The 16,490-nt window shown below is 31.3% G+C and overlaps 2 protein-coding genes across 6 annotated transcripts in view; one reads left to right on the top strand and one right to left on the bottom strand.

Moving 5' to 3' along the window:
* LOC148620833 (zinc finger protein basonuclin-2-like) overlaps positions 1 to 922 on the bottom strand; it is a 59,866-nt gene extending 58,944 nt beyond the window's left edge. Inside the window, exon 1 of the mRNA XM_088574673.1 lies at positions 865 to 922. The gene's annotated coding sequence lies outside the window, so the exon portion shown is untranslated. The remainder of the gene's footprint in view (positions 1 to 864) is intronic.
* Positions 923 to 1,087: 165 nt separating this feature from the next.
* The window catches only part of LOC148620832 (centlein-like), a 65,103-nt gene continuing 49,700 nt past the window's right edge, over positions 1,088 to 16,490 (top strand). For 4 of the 5 annotated variants that reach the window (XM_088574669.1, XM_088574667.1, XM_088574668.1 and 1 more), the window contains exons 1-6: positions 1,088 to 1,137; positions 2,936 to 3,013; positions 3,658 to 3,722; positions 4,914 to 5,002; positions 5,719 to 5,847; positions 7,111 to 7,192. In XM_088574669.1, coding sequence (XP_088430795.1) covers positions 2,995 to 3,013; positions 3,658 to 3,722; positions 4,914 to 5,002; positions 5,719 to 5,847; positions 7,111 to 7,192 — 384 coding nt within the window. In that variant the 5' untranslated portion in view covers positions 1,088 to 1,137; positions 2,936 to 2,994. Of the gene's footprint in view, positions 1,199 to 2,935; positions 3,014 to 3,657; positions 3,723 to 4,913; positions 5,003 to 5,718; positions 5,848 to 7,110; positions 7,193 to 16,490 lie in introns of all 5 variants that reach the window. The other variant, XM_088574666.1, reaches the window with a different exon arrangement.

The following is a 16,490-nucleotide window of genomic DNA, read 5'->3' as shown; positions in this document are numbered from 1 at the left end:
CAGCAGTAAGGTAATTTGTCATAAGGGGGGAGATTAAATATCATATATTCAACTGAAACCATCGTAGTCGGTAGATTTCATTAGCCCGTAAATTAACTTGGGCCTAATTCTTTAGCCATTTTTACTATGTGCAGTGTTCTAGGATTTTTCAGAAATTGAGGTTTCCTCGGGAAAAATTCATGTAAAATCATCTTTCCCACAGTCAACGACTGCTTTCCTGACAAAACAAATCCTTACAGCATACGAAGTTTTCAACTTGCCACGGGAAAGTGTAACGAAGTACCTAACTTTCCCTGACCCAAATTTCACTTGCCCCGGGTAAGGGGAAATAGGAATCCTATAACACTGTATGTGTATGGTCCATGTTTATGTGTTGAGGATAGGACCCTACATGAGCCTCTGGATACCACTCTCCTTTTATCTGTCTGTCAGAATTTTCACTTCTTTTGTATTTGCTTTTTTCCCACAGGTGTCTGACCGGATGTGGATAGTTGACCCGGCCATTGATAGTATCCCCCCTATTGATAGAAACAAAGGCCTGTGTTTATTTGTCTTTCTACACATCATGGGCCACTACAAATGCAAAATATACCAACAAACTGCAGTTACTATCCAAACCCAGTCTCTGATACATGTACAGGCGGACACACATATCAGAAACTGGAGTCTGGACATAAAATAGTATGTAATTGCGGGCTGTGGTGTGGTACCTTATAATATTTAAGTTATAGTTAAGAAGTGAATTCTGAAATATACTAAATATCATGAATATTCTGGTTCTTTATTGTCACATCATTATATTAATTTATCTTTTTAGGATTTTGAGAAGTATTTTCATCCAAAGATAACACTACATTACCGTACTTTCATCGATATCGTGTTCATTGTAAAGGATAGATTTTCGTCTGCTATTTACACAAATATTGCGGGATTTTTCTGGTATAATGTCGTAAAGTTATCTTATCTGAACTGAATTAAAATACTAATACACTTAATAAAATATAAACAATGAAAATATTCATTAAATTAAAACAAATAATTAAAAATTATGATAACATTATAAAGTTGGACGGTTTACGTTAGTTGTTTGGCAGCGGGTTTGTAAACTTCCGGTTGAAAATTTGATTTTTCTTGCAGGTAAACAAAACAAGCGAAAAGACGATATGAGCACATGCCTGTTCTAATATATACTGTGAAGGTGTTAACTTACTTGTATAATAATTTTTATCATGGTCATATTTTGTGGATTAGGTTATAATGTTTAAAAGATGTTTTACAAAGTTTGACATTCCTGTCCTGACATGCTAAATTGACGAAAATGTGCGACTTACACTGACCATTTAAACGTTGTCATCTTGAATTGTACGGTCGAATTATTTATATTGCTGTAGTATATTTATGGTAACGTTGTTTTTACACAATTTGCAAGAATTTTAATGACTGAACATGAGATGTTGAAAGCATTTGATGTTTGTTGCAAATACAAAAATGTACATTTGTACAATGCTGGTGTATATTTAGGTACCCTCAAGGAAAACTCGAGTATAGTATTGTTGTCAAAGGTCTGTGTATATTTTCTGGTAAATCTAGTCCTATCAAATTTGACTTTTCTAATCATTTTTCATATTTACATGTAACTAGTAAAATGAGACTAGTCTGAATTTCCTCTGACCCTGCAACCCACCTCTTTTTTATTTGGATATTGATATGTAGGGTTGGGGTCAGAACGATGTGCCATACTGCAGTACTGCGGAGTACCTCCCTTCAACCGCTTGTAACGACTTTCAAGTTGAAAATGTGCATGTCACACCTACCTAGTTCGAATCTGGAATCATTTTCCTCTATGCTGATACCAAATTTGCCACAAAAATTATATTTTTTATTGAAGTTTCGATCATTTTCCACGAGAGGCCCTGTTTTGTTGACATTTTGAATCGTAATAGAGAGTAGGCGGAGCTTGATACTTTTGGAATGGAACGGAGCAGAAACGATTTTTAAAACCGGAATCTAAAAGAATATTTCAAAATTCCGCTGAAAATTTACGTGTCCACTACCCTTCTAACTAATATGAGAAGTACCTGAAATTGAAATGGAAACAACTTTGACAAACTGTTGGGACTTACCTTGATATGATCAGATTTTGGTCTGAAACAGTAGTATATCATGAACATTATTTATGATTGAAAATTGTCATGGCAGCCATCCACTGTTGTTTTTCCTGCTCACTTAAGTGAAGTTGGAGAAAATCCCTTTTCTGCATTCTTCTAAATTTTTTTGTGGCCAATAGTATATTCCCAATCAACATTTTGCATTTTGGGACTTTTCTACAATTTTCCTCTTGTAGGGAACATAATACTTGTATCTGGAACCTGTTGTTCTTAATTGCTTATGATAACCTATTCCTATATCATGTACACAAATGTATACAATATTATATATGATGTTTTTTTTTAGTATAATTTTTATGGCAAGAAAATGATTTATTGAAAAAGAATATTTTGATAGTTTCATCAGAAAAAATAAAAATGGTGCCTGTGCTTTTGTTATCACTGATTTAGAAATGTGATTAAAATGTTTGCTTTTACTGAGAGAAAAAATAATTACATGTAGCAAGTTATTTCATGTATTTTTTTCTTTAAAACAAGTGAAAATGTCACACTCACTGGTAGTTTTCATAGATTTTGCCTACTTTGGTCAACAACAGCCACAATTTTCACTTTATAATGCATTAACATATATATTACTTGCATGTACATATACATCTATACATGTATGTACACAAATGTACAGTTTCAAACAGTAGACAATTACATGAAAAACATTGACATGTGCTGTGTACAAGTACATTGTGTGAACAAATTAAGATTTGTACATGTATTTTGATTAATATGTACATGTATGTAAAAAAAAAATGTACAAAAAATGTATTTTCCAGCTGACATGAGAAGTTAAAGTTATTCTAATGGCCTGATGTCAGGCAGATGAAGTCAAAAGATGACTGGAATGTATGAAAGTAAGTGACTTCATTTGTACATGTACATGCATAGATTTCTCATAACTGCTGTTAAAAAACTAGATTTGAAACCAAAATAAACCAGAAACAACGTTTATAATTTTTTCAAATTTGTAGACAGAGAATGTCATCAGTCAATGAAAATATTTTGACAGTGGGTGCACTATGCCTTTAAGATATCATTAAGAGTACATTTCTTAATATTTTTTCTCCCAAAATTTTATCATTCCAGACAGAAAACTGACAGTTTTTGGGAAGTTTGATGTTTGAAACACCCATCTTTAACATATACATTGGTGTACTCCAGTGATCCTTGTTTATTACACTTTGAATAGCTACGTTTGTAATATGTAAAGAATGCTTATTTCTTGTGGGTCAGTTTAAACAGATTCCATTGTCTTGGTTGTGCATGTACATAAACATCAGCTGTATGCTACATGTACATGTATACATGTACTTTTGTATGTGTAGTTTTCATCTCATTTACTCCATGACTTCTTTCTCATTACAAATATTGGAATAGAAATGCAAGTTTAATGTTTGAGACTGAATTTTATCAAAATGTGGATGCACTCATTAAACTTAAATTTACAGACCCTTTTGTAAGGTATAAAAATTGTTCTCATAAAGCTTTTTTCTTTCAGCTGACAGTGTTAGTACTTTGAGAGCAGAAAATAGAGCACTATCTGATGATTTAAAGAAATGTCAGGTATGTTGTCATAACAATTTACAATAACTCCACAAAACTGGGAAGCTGCCTACAAGTAGAAAGTATTATTCTTAATAGATAGATATATTGTGGCAATTAAGTTACAGAGATTCACCTAATGCTGTCTTTGGTAACAATACAAACCTAATTACTTGAAGTTGAGAGATGTTATGTTATACCCTCAGAAAATGTGCATGTCCATCCTTCCCTTGATGATTTCTAAATGAAAGCTTGAAATTTGCCCTTGGTCATGTGGCATACAGAAGTAGTTCATTATCATGGCAAATGTTAACTGACGCTTGTTTCATTATTTCTTTGTCCGTTTATGAGTTAGGGTGACATTTTTAGTAATTTATTGAGCAGCCTACTCATAGGAGCACCCAAGCTGCTACGATACATCTATCCCGACTTCATAATTTAGACATTGGTTCAAAATGCAGTTTTTTGTTTTATTGTAATGGACGAAAATTTTTTTCTTTATTTTCATCTGTATACCCAAGCTGATTGATCATTAACTACTTACTGTGGATGTGTCTTAATTAATGTAATTGGATTAACAGATCAAACACGTGTACACTTGTACAAATATAGTCACCTGGCGAAACAGTGAATTAGCTTGGGATTATAAAACTGTCATTTTGATGATTTCCTGTTAACTAATTTTTAATATGAAAAATGTACTATATAATTTGCTACGCTTTTCAGTTAAGTGACAAAAGTGGACTAGAAATCTTTTGTCATTGATAGAAACCCTCTCATCATTGACAAGAATGACAAGCGCTAGAAAAATCACTGATAACTTGAAATATTAAGGGATGTTTTTCAAACTTTGAATAGTTATTGGGAATGATAAAATACAGATCAAATTTGAATTTTAGTTTGATAAAAATCTCTGTCGTTTTAAGTTGTGTTTACCCACAAAAAATGTATGCAATGTGGCGGAGTATCATTTTATATCACTTACGTGTAAATCCACAAGTAAATCTATCTAGAATGATTTTTCTTGAACGTTTTATGCCAACTGGCAACATCATGTGCTTCCCATGTATTGTACCCAACAAATACACTGTGAGGTTATTAATGATAAAACATATTCATTTTGTAATTATACTCTCAATACTTTATTAAAATATTTGAATAAGATTTTTTTCTCTATACTATAGTCACCTTAAATTTGTTTTTTTATTGTAGGCTGATAAAGATTTTGTTTGGTCATTGTGGAAGAAACTCCAGGTAGCCAACCCTGATGTTACTCAAGCTATTAGTCTTGTCATTCAAAGGTAATATATAACATGAAAAGATCTGCAGAAAGATATTTTCATACCAACAATTATTATTGGAAGCTGCTCTGTCTGGTTGAATCTTGGATCTGAATCAGTGTTCAAAAGAAATTGTGTTGGGCAAATATTTAAAACAAAAACAAAGCAAAGGAGCTTTCATAATAAAAAAAGAAGTTAATTTTTTTTTTATAAATTTCATCGTGGAAAAAGAATTTTTCATCATACTTACATGTACAAAAATGTTCAGCTTTGATTTGATTCTTAACTTTGAATGGGTATCTTTTTAAGTTAAAAAAAACATCACTTTAAATCTAATAAGTGTCCTTATACATTTAAGGATTGTTTTTTAATATTTGACCAGGTTTTGCGAAATAACCAAGTAAGGGGCAGTTTACACTTTATGAACTGCAAAGGTGCCTCAAAATGGTTATGCGAGCATATGGTCAAAAGTTATACACAATCCTTATTAATTTAATTTAAAATTGTTTAAAGTCAAAATTAAGATTTGTCCCTTCATCATAGCCTCATTTAGTTTGGAATTATTTGAATTGCGGACTGCAGATCAATCAACATTAATGATGTCATGTTAGTTTATGGAAAATAAATGATCTTGTCCAGATGAGAAATAAACAATCAATTTAAGTTATTTGTCATTAAAAAAATATATTTAAAGTAGTTATTTCATAACCATTTAAAGTTTAATGTTTTATTTTCAGGGAGAAGGAAAAGAATGAAAACAAAGATAGAAAGATTTTGGAAGTTTTACAGTTAAAAGACGACAGGATTGAAGAATTACAAAATGTGGTGTCCCAAAAATCTAGAGAGCTTACAGAAGTCTCAATCAGGTCAGTGGGATGGTCTTATGATTGTATTGCATTGTTATTTATATTTAGAAATTTAAATAGTCATCTGAATTAGTCATTAGTTAAAAAATTCACAAAAAACTTAGAGGTTGAAGATTTTGGTTTTATATTCCATTTATTAACTTTCCATTTTAAAACTGGGGATAATGAGAAAAAAAATCAACTAATGGGTATACATGCAACAGCTAAAGGTTCCTGGTTTCTTATGAAAGTAGGTTCTGGACTTCAAAATTTTGAATTAGAAGGCTTTCCATATAGTTTGTTCATCAGTACATTTATCATAGGTGTTAATTCTCTCACTTTCTTAAAAAGATCAACAATCTCCCTTTTAGATGCCCATGCCAAAGCAGGAGATTTAGCCACTAGAATAGGAAATTTCTCTCATCTTATTTCATTTCTTCCGCTTGATACTGTAATAAATTACTTCATCTCTTATTAAAAGAACCAATTCTGTCATTGCAATGTGAGGAAACATTGCACATTTCTTTCAGAGGAGGCATGTCACAAGAATGTGCTGTACCTCCTCTTTTGTCTACCCCGGACTTGACTTTTTATGAGCAACTTGGCAGATATTTCCAGAAAGCAAAGGACACTTATCCTACTGGTGCACCTGGTCTATGCTCCCAGTTCTTGGTGGAGTCAGAGTTGCTCATTTACTTTTGTTACTTTGTATGTATTATTTTAGTTACTTTATGTTCTTTGTTGTGTTTGTCTGTTTTCCACGTCTGGTCTTTGTCCCTGGATTACATTCTTTTGATTACTGCTATAACCTTGGTTGCCTTAATCAGTGCAATCTGATTCAAGTTGTAATAAGTTTTATTGCAGAACATGAAATTACATCCCAAAAAGAAAACTTCAGCAAATCTCCCACTTTGATAAAAATTTAAGAGGGAGATCTCCTGTTTTAGACCTTTTGAAGTTTAAGACGTATGAAATATTTTCTCAGTTAGATTATTATAGATTATAATGGCTGTGGTAAGTTGATTTGTGGGAGTCTCAATACACCCTAAATAAACCTTCATATTGAATGTATATTTCTTGTAATGATATGCTTATTTGACTTGGTTATACATGGCTTAACAAGACTTTGGTATTTTGGGTTCTTCATGTTCAAGGTGTATATTGTATTCATGATTTACAAGTTATTGCCCTGTTTCATGTAAAGATTTTGAATTTGGACCATTCTATTGCCACCAGGTAAAGTTTCTTTTTCCTTGTTATGTAATGAGTGTTTGATTTGTGCAGGTCAGCTGTAAATGAAGACTTGAACAAGTTCCAAAATGAAATAGAAAGACTTAGAGAGAAAAATGCCAACCTAGAGTTACAGGTAATGCACCATTAATTGTTGTCATAGATGTGATTCTTCATCATATGTGTGTAGTATTTCGGCATTATTTAAGGCCATTAAAATTGAAAAGTAATTTCTTGGTTCATAGGCCTTTTGTCATGAAAAACAGGAAACAAGACATTTTTTACATTTTTGCTGCCCAAAAAAAGTTATAAAATGTTTTTTTTCCATTTTTCATAACCAGACAAATTTAGAAATTTAGGAGCAGTGTTTTTTTTATTCAACACTTAAAGTTTCCATGGAGATATTCAATATAAAGATTAACTTTTCAACACTTAAAGTTAGCTTTCCGAACTTAACAAAAAAGTTTAAAATTTCAAATTTTATTCTTGCCAAAGAAAAATGGAACATCATTATGCCAAAATTTTACCTGGTCCGAGTTGGTGGAAAGTATAATACAAGAATATTGTGAAGCAGGAGATGGTATTATATATATTTCATAGATATTGCTCTTAAAATGTGTAATGAGACATGCTCTGAAGAGGCGAGGGAGGACCCAAGAACCGAGTAATTATTTTTAATTGGCCTGATGTCTAAGGCCTAATCTAAACATCTATTGGTATGACAAGGAGAAGTTTTAGTAAATTTGGTTTGAAAATTAACGAAATGGATATTTTGTCTGTGTAATCTATTACAGAATCTTCTCCCTGTCAAAATCAAATGGGAGAAGTGAGCACCAACAGGGAGAAGTTTTGCGTATTTCTCCCTCTAGATTAGACCCTGTATAATGTACTGGAAGAATTGTATATAATGATATTTACTTAGGTCAAGTAAACAATAATAATTTATTGCCTTACTTCTATTCTTCCTGTGTCAAAATCAAAGAAAATACAGCACTGTCATTTGTTTTTTATAAGGCACTTTGTCATGTTTGTATTGCTGTGATAAAATGCATTGATCTGAAATACATAATCATGCAAAAGGTCTCCAAAGAACAATTTGAAGTAATGGTGTCATTGTAAGCATATTTCAGTTTAGGAAACATTGTGCATGCTCACTGTTTATTGTTCATCAGTGTGATTGCTGTTTTGAAATTCAAGTATATACAATATAGCTCTGATGAATTATTCTGTAGAAAAAAATTTATTATTGAGAGCTATCCATCGTAGTACAATAAAACTATCAGACTCAAAAGTCAAATTAGTATGAGATATGTTCAACTCTGTTTTGTAATTACAGCACATGTAATGATAATGTTTAGGGGATAAACATGGTCTTTTCATTGATCAAATAACAATCACCTGCTGAAACTCCATGGGTAGTTAAATGGACATTTTAGAAGGAAATTGTCTTCCATTAGACAACTCAATAGAAATTGATGGAAAAAAATTCTTCTTCTTAGTCGACTTTAAGGAAGTTCATCAGGTGATTGTCATTTAAGAGTAACTCAATCCCATGAATATCACCATGATATTTGCTGTAATATGACATGAAAAATGGAATACCTTGCAGGATTATCTAACACTTGATGTGCTATAAAATAACTTAGACAGAGCTCTATTAGAGTATACATACAGATATAAACTAGCAGAGAAACAGCATTGATGCATACTGAATTTTTATTGATTACCATAGCTCAATGATACCATGTTTTTTAAGCTGTAAAGACAGATCATTTGAGTACGACATGTAAGATGAAGAATGATATCTCATTTAAACAGGGAGAAAAAATTGTTAATTTACTGAAATGTTTTCTTGTGTAAACAATTTTCTTAGATTTCTAATTGATTCTACAAGATACATGGGTACACCATCACTCGTACCAAGAAGATCACATGGCATTGTCAACAAATAAAAAAACTTATGCAAATTGCTGGCATTAAAAACGACGGTAACTAATTAATTTTATCTACCAAAAAGGACAAAAGGACATCTAATAGGGCATTAATCACGGCACTGGTTCCTTGTGCAATAAGTCATAAAATCTACAGAATACGACTAATAAATCTACTCCGCGTAAATCATTAAAACTGTCAGAAAACTAATTTGTCAGAAATATTTTGTTTGTAACTGTAAGATGGAGGATGACACTATGTCCCTGGCTGAGATAGAATCTGATACCAACAACACAAATTGACTAACTAACCAACTAATCAGTTTGACTGTCGTAAAAAAATCACGCTTTGCTTGTATACCAAACCCCTGACAAATTAACTGTCATAGAAATGGCGGACAAATTCATAACATTCTTTTAATGGCAGTGATCTTTCATGTTTTCTTCGTTTTGAAGTAGTATTTCTTACCGGTTCTTATTAGTTTCAATATTGGTCCTGAGACAATTGAAATTATCTTTTCCTAATTGAATTTCAAAATTCGATACCAAACAGTAAAAGCAGAGTCTCAAGTTGAGATAAACTTGTGATTTTATAACTCTTTAAGTGCATAATGAAATGAAAATATGAAAGCCTCCTAATGTAATTTTCGTCAAAACAATAAAATTTATTTTATTGCATAATTCTTTTTGTCTCATTTGTCAACACTATTAAGTCAGGTTTATTTTTTCTCTTCATTTATTTACTCATAATAAAGTGTAAATTAACCACTAAATTTGTCCTGTTATGATGGTGACTGAATTTGAGTAGGCACTTAAAGCAGGAGTAATTAAAACACTCTTAATGCATTGATTTCAGCATCTTCGTCTTCGCCTAACTTGTGAAAATGGCTTTTTGTGATCTTTCTGAAAGCAACTTTTTATGATGCAAAGATATTTGAGAATTAAAGTGTTTACAAATATATTATCTGCACACCAGTGCTTACTGTTTCCTTTAAAAGGCAACCAATGGTAAAATATGTCATCTATCATATGTAATCTGTTGAATTAGGCCAAATAAAATTGACTGGTAGATTCTCATCCCATCTTGCCCCTAAAAAATTGACAAAAATATTAAAAATGGGGGTAGAAATTTCAAAATCAGGATTTTTTTTGTGTCAGTTTCTAGTATTGAGATGCTATAACACACAAGTCGTTCATTTCTTGGTGATTAAAAGGAATTACAGATGTTTCTTCTCTGAAATTGATGTGGCTTTGGATTTAGAACATAACTATACACCATATAGCTAAAATTAGCTAGCAAATATCTGGTAAGAAATAAAAAACAAAATTCTCCAATCTGCCCCATATTTTTTGAATGAGAATCTACCATTTAAGTTTACTTGACCTTATACAGAAATAAAAGCATTGGGGAGATGTCAGTGAGATTGCTACTCCAGAATTCATATGGAATAAAAAGGAAAATACCAACCATTTAAAAAGATTTGGAAACAAAATTGATTAATTTAGGTCAAGACTCTTCACTGTAGAATCAATTCTTTGCTTTCTACTTACATGTTTATATATTATCGTGTTTCCAATACTCACTGATTCGTTCTGAGTGTCCCAGTCAAATTGAAAATGTCTCCAAAACATTAATCTAACTTAATAGTTTGGTTTCAAAGGTAGTGCTTAGACTGAAATGTTTACTAAATGAGATTATCCTTCAAATTTTCTGGCCAGTCAGATAAATATACACCCAATCTATCAAGAGCCATTAAAGGAGCATTCTGATTTAGCAGATAAACATCACGTCCAATTTTGTCGTATCCTATGGAAAACCATTATTTGGAAAAAAGACTTGTGTCACAGAGAAAAAAATCTGTGTTTATCTTGTCAAGCAAATGGAATTAGTTATTATAAAAACAAATGTAGGAAGAATACTATTAGAATAAAGGCTTTAATATAATTTCATCATTGAGGACATTGACCAAATAAAAAGAAAAAGCAGGAAAAGTAACCTAATTTTAACGAGCAACATGAGACAATTTCAGAAATTGACGTTGACAGTCATTTTGTATTGAAATTGATGTTCTGTGTATGAGATTTCAAGCACTTTGAAATGATAGGGAAGTAACTTAATTAATTGGAAAGTCATGGGACAGATTTAAAAATTAATTTTGACAATTATTTGGTGCTTAAAAAGACATCCAATACACAAATGTATAAGATTCTGACCTCACCAAAGGACAGGAAAATAACCTAATTAATGAAATCATCATTGGACAAATCTAGATATTGACGTTCCTAATCATTTTGTCATAAAATAGTTGTCCACTGTTCAGGAGTTTTCTGCTCTGGCATATGATTTATAGCCTCATAAAATGTGAAAGAGTAATTCTTCTGCAAATCTGAATTCCTAATATTGGTGACTCGTTCAAGCAACAAACACTTTGACAATGGACGATTTGCGGTTAAATCTAGCGATAGTGTATTGTCAAGCATATGAAGCCTTTCCTAATTGCAACGTTAGACATTGTCATTTTAGTGAATACAGTTAGAACGCCTGATTTAACAAGTAATTGTCTCAGAAATCCCAACAACAACTTATAAAACAGATTATTGTTGTCGATACATGCTGTTGTATAATACTTTAATAACGTAACTCGTTGCTGTGGTTGGGTTTTTTTGTCTCAATAAACTGCAATTATAGCCTTTCATTTGATTTACTACAAAGACATTATAGTGCAGCATCTCTTCTGAAAGGAAAACCAATAATTTGTATGACAGTTATTATATTTAATGATTTTGTCATGTTACTACGTGGGCTGAACTCAAATATATTTTCCATGAAGTTATATTAGTGGTAGATTTCACTAGCTTTGTAGTAGAATTACAAGATATTGAAAGATTTTTAGAATTGTGCTTGACAAATTTATTGTGCTTGTGTCAGTGGTTTATTTTAAGGATATTCAAGGGTTGTTTACCGTTGAAATTCCAGATATGTTAGTTAATTGATACAGCATCAGCACGAAATGAAGAGTAAATTTGAAGAAGTCAAAACACTTTGTAAAATTTTTTTTTCTAGTATTTATGTAAAATTTGTCATTGCCCAGTGACTCAAAGTATATAAATGTATTTTGATTACCAGTATTTGTAAAAATCTTTTTCTACATAAATTTCCAAAAGTAGGATTTTAAAACTTGTACAAGTATCTGCAATCACACTATACTGTAGTGGACTTGATTCACCAATCCTGAAATCTGAGAAATGTGGAAACATGTATTTTGTCAATGTAGTCAACAAAGTCCTTCTAATACTAAACATCTGCAGTATGCATTTATCTTTCCCATCATATAACCTTTAGCTTAAATAGAACCTTCTGACAACATTTTTGATGCCGTCTATGAGAATGCTTGTTTTCTTGTTTACCAAGAGGATTACTACATTCCTGTCATTGTGAGGCAGATCTTCATTAACTGCATCTGTCACATAGTCATCAATGATAGGGTATTAGAGAGAGTACCGTGTTCGTTTATTGTAATGGTATGTGTTGTATGCTTTGACAGTAGGACATAGGCATCCTGTGACAAGTACCGAATCGTATGACTATATTTGTTGTCATGTGTCTTTGAATGAATCACTGAGGGACACTTAGGTTTTGTTAAGTCTTGGTTTCTTGAAAAAGTTGAAATTTCCTATAAGGAATTGTGGGGTTTTTTTTGGTTAATTTTGTGCACTTATAGTACAATAACAAATTAGAGTTGTGTAATTTTTTTTATTTGTAGTCTGTTTTTTAGAGTGTGGCCACTAATTTAATTTAATCTTTTCCTTTGAAATGCTGTCAGGCCATATTTGGTCTCAGAATTAAAAATGAATTTTACAGAATCTTTGCAAAATTACTTTTGTGTAGGGTTTCAGTAAATTGAAGATGGCTCTTTTTATGATGAAAAAAAATAGTTATACTTACTGAAATGATTTTTTGGTTCTCATGCCTTCCTCTGTCTTTTAAGGGTGCTTAATAACAATTTTTAATGCCATTTCAACAAAGTAAAAGTAAAAAAAATTCTCCATCATCATTTTGTCTGGCTTTGTGATAAATTTGATAAGCACTCTCATCACTTTTTAGGACTATAAAAAGGTAATAGAAAATACTTCCCACAGTCATTGGTTTTCATGAAAATGGCCTAATACATGTAACTAAAGAATTAACTTCATTTGGCCTTATACATCATATACATGTACCATATTTTTTTCTGTGTCCAAAATTTACTTTTTACAGTATCAAAACACATGCATGTAAAATTGAAAACATTTCTTCATTAATAGAAAAAATATAACATAAGACATACACAAAGTTAAAGCTAAGATTTCTATAGTGAAAAAGAGGAAAAATAATGAGTTATGTAAAGAGTCCCTTTGGGGGACCTCAATATCTGTCCTGCATAGTACTCTGACAGTGTCGTGTGTCATTCTATCAAATAAGAGAAATAAATAGTCTATTTGTAGTGATGCCGTTACCTATTCTTTGATGTCACAAACATCTATTTTCGTCCCATTTTCGCCACGGTAGCAACCTTATGGCATAATTTGTGAGACAGAATGGTAGTTTTGTTGACAAAGACACAGAACAATGAGTACCTTTTGTCATCATTCCTAATTATCTGTGTATTGCAAATCTTCATTATACTTAATCATTATTTGTGTAGAATGACGCCACTCTGCAAATTGATGGCTAATTAAATTAACTATGGCACCCATTTCTGTGACACATTGCCTAAGACTCTATATACATCTATAGTACCACATGCAGAAAGTGTCATTACTAAAACAAATGTTCTCTGTTCTAATTCTATCGTCAAGGAAGTGACATCAATATATTTTCCTTGAACTTTGAAAATTCAACTCAGTCCAAAGGAATTAATTTCAGAAAGTCAATGTAGCATTTCTTTTGTCATGGTGTTTATTACTTAAATTATTTTTAACTCAGGAAAAAAGATCATAGTAATTTTTGTTGACTTATTTTTTTAAGAATACATCAATGAAAATTAACTGCATGAAAGCAGATCACGGAACATGAAATATGATGACAAAAATTTATGCAGTCTCTTCAAAGAAAATGATAGTAAATAAAAGTCAGGATGGATGATCAAAGGGCTAGCTACTTGGTGGGAATTTTTCTTTTTGTTTCATGTTATAACCTGAATTTAACAATGAATTCTCCCTAAGTTACTTGTAGAAGGTTGGAACTTCGGGGACTTCCTGCTTTTATTAAAGCTTTGTGTCTTCTCCAATACTTTCTTCACAGGGATCCCCTGGGCCTGTTTTATTCAAGACTTATGAGTTGTAACTTAAACAGTATGACAGGGAGTTAAAAATACACTCAGAACTTATGACTGTCAACTAATGTTAGCGCCTTGAATCTTCCATACCAAATCTTCGAGCTGACGTTACTGAACTGAAAGTATACCATTCATACTAAGATTCATGCAGGTTGATTAGCAATGAAAGCTTAAAACATATTGTTTAAATATTTTTATAATTTCTCCATAATCTGCTGTATTGTACAATTCCATTTAAATTATTTCTTAGTTCTATGCTTGACCCATTAATAAAAAAATCAGTTTAAATTTATGTAATGTGAACTAACTCCTAATATTTACAGTGCCATGCAACTAAATCAAATTTTAAATACATGTAATTATTTAATTATTTTTATACAGCTATCTTTTAATGAATCTATAATACTTGTATTCCTTTGGCAAGCATACAAAATTATGTTGACGTAAGTACTGCTAAGCTTTATCAACAAAATTGAAGAATCTTATCATTCCAAATCAGATATCTTTATTTTGTTTAATATTCATAACTTTTTTAGCATTCTTCATTCTTCATTTTTTAGAATTTAAAATAACCATCATTAAGATATCCCCCCTTTTTTTATTTGTTTACATTACATTCTTTTCCTTCCAAATAGTACAGTGACACACTATGTCACAAAAGCTATTATCCAATAAAAATCCTTATTTCTTAAAACTTGCTAGCATTCAGCTGACAGCCCATCTGTTATCTGACACGTTGTGCAATAGCTTTTTATTGAAGGCTTTTTGTGTTCTTGTTTTTTGTTTTTTTTTAGGGGGAGGGGGGAAACATGCTTTGATTAAAGGATCTCTTTAAGACCCAAATCTGCAAAATAAAATAGGGGTCTTGTCTATAAAGTGCAGTTTATAATGATATTTCAATTCACTTAATCCTGGGTATTTATAATTTTTGGTTTTTAGTGATTTCTCCAAAACAGCATCTTTTTCAATTTTTGCATGATAATTACAGAGAGCAGTACTTGAACCCTCCTCCTTTTGCCAGTGTTAGTAATTTGTCCTCATTACTTTATAGTCAGAATTATGACTCGATTTATTACGCATAGATAATGCAAACAACGACATCACGAATGATGAGACAACATATTAATTGGAATGAAAGTTTCTCTTCTCCTGAAGCTTATATATTACAACTCGTTATGTAAGAAAATAAAATGTATTATTAGTAATATAATGTGATATTCAGTGTGAAAAGGTAACAGGCTTTAATTTACACTAATGTATGACCCTCTTGAATTAAAGGTGAACATTTTGTTATTTATTGATGCTCTGTTTAAGATCTTTTGTTCAATGGTGACGTTTTATTGATTTTTTGTAATTTGTTAACATTTCTTTTATTCCATTATTTAAAATTTTGTTTTGTGTATATGTGTGTTTGTGTGTGTTATTTACTTTTTTTTCAATCTAAAGTTAAATTTGGCGTTTAAGTCAACTTGACCTTTTTTGGTTTTTCCTATGAAAACAGCAGCGTATAGATTTGTGTCCATGTGGTTATTTAATGGTATTTTGGGGTCAATAAAATGTTTCATTAAAATTTGAAATTTAGGATCGACCATCATATGAAAACCATGAAATTTGAAACTTAAATGATATAAACAGAAATACTCTATCACATTTGATGATTTAGTCAGAGAATCTCAGTTGGTCGGTAGGCATGTCACAGTAATACATCTATACTGTAATCATCTTGGGAAAAAAATAATGATCTAAGCTTTATGAATCTTCTTTTAAATGAGACATCCACAATATGAGGCAAGCTCTTGCTTCCATCCTCCAATTAATAATCGAAGAATTGATTTGAAAGAGTGAATAACTCATATGATCATGAGTGCACAAGAACTCCTAGGTTTAACAAATTTGTGGAATTTGTTCAGTACGCAACTTAAATCTTAAAGTATTCTCACCATGAGTAACTATATTTTGGTTATTCACGATAATCCATTGATTATCCTTTTTATTATTACATGTATATAGATTTTTTTTCATAAATTATTTCTTTTTTCAATATAAATTTTAAAATTTTGTGATTGTTAGGTTGATATTTGTGTTGTGAGGTTTTGTTGGGAGAAAGTTCTAGAGTGAATTCACAGAATTTATTTAACAGTGTGAACTACAAATTTTTTTACACTGGGAAACATTTGATAAATCA

The sequence above is a fragment of the Perna viridis genome, chromosome 3 (assembly GCF_037379345.1).
Source record: "Perna viridis isolate PV_CMFRI_1.1 ecotype Kerala chromosome 3, ASM3737934v1, whole genome shotgun sequence".
Classification (NCBI taxonomy): Eukaryota; Metazoa; Mollusca; class Bivalvia; order Mytilida; family Mytilidae; genus Perna; species Perna viridis.
This window is presented reverse-complemented; position numbering and strand designations above follow the sequence as displayed.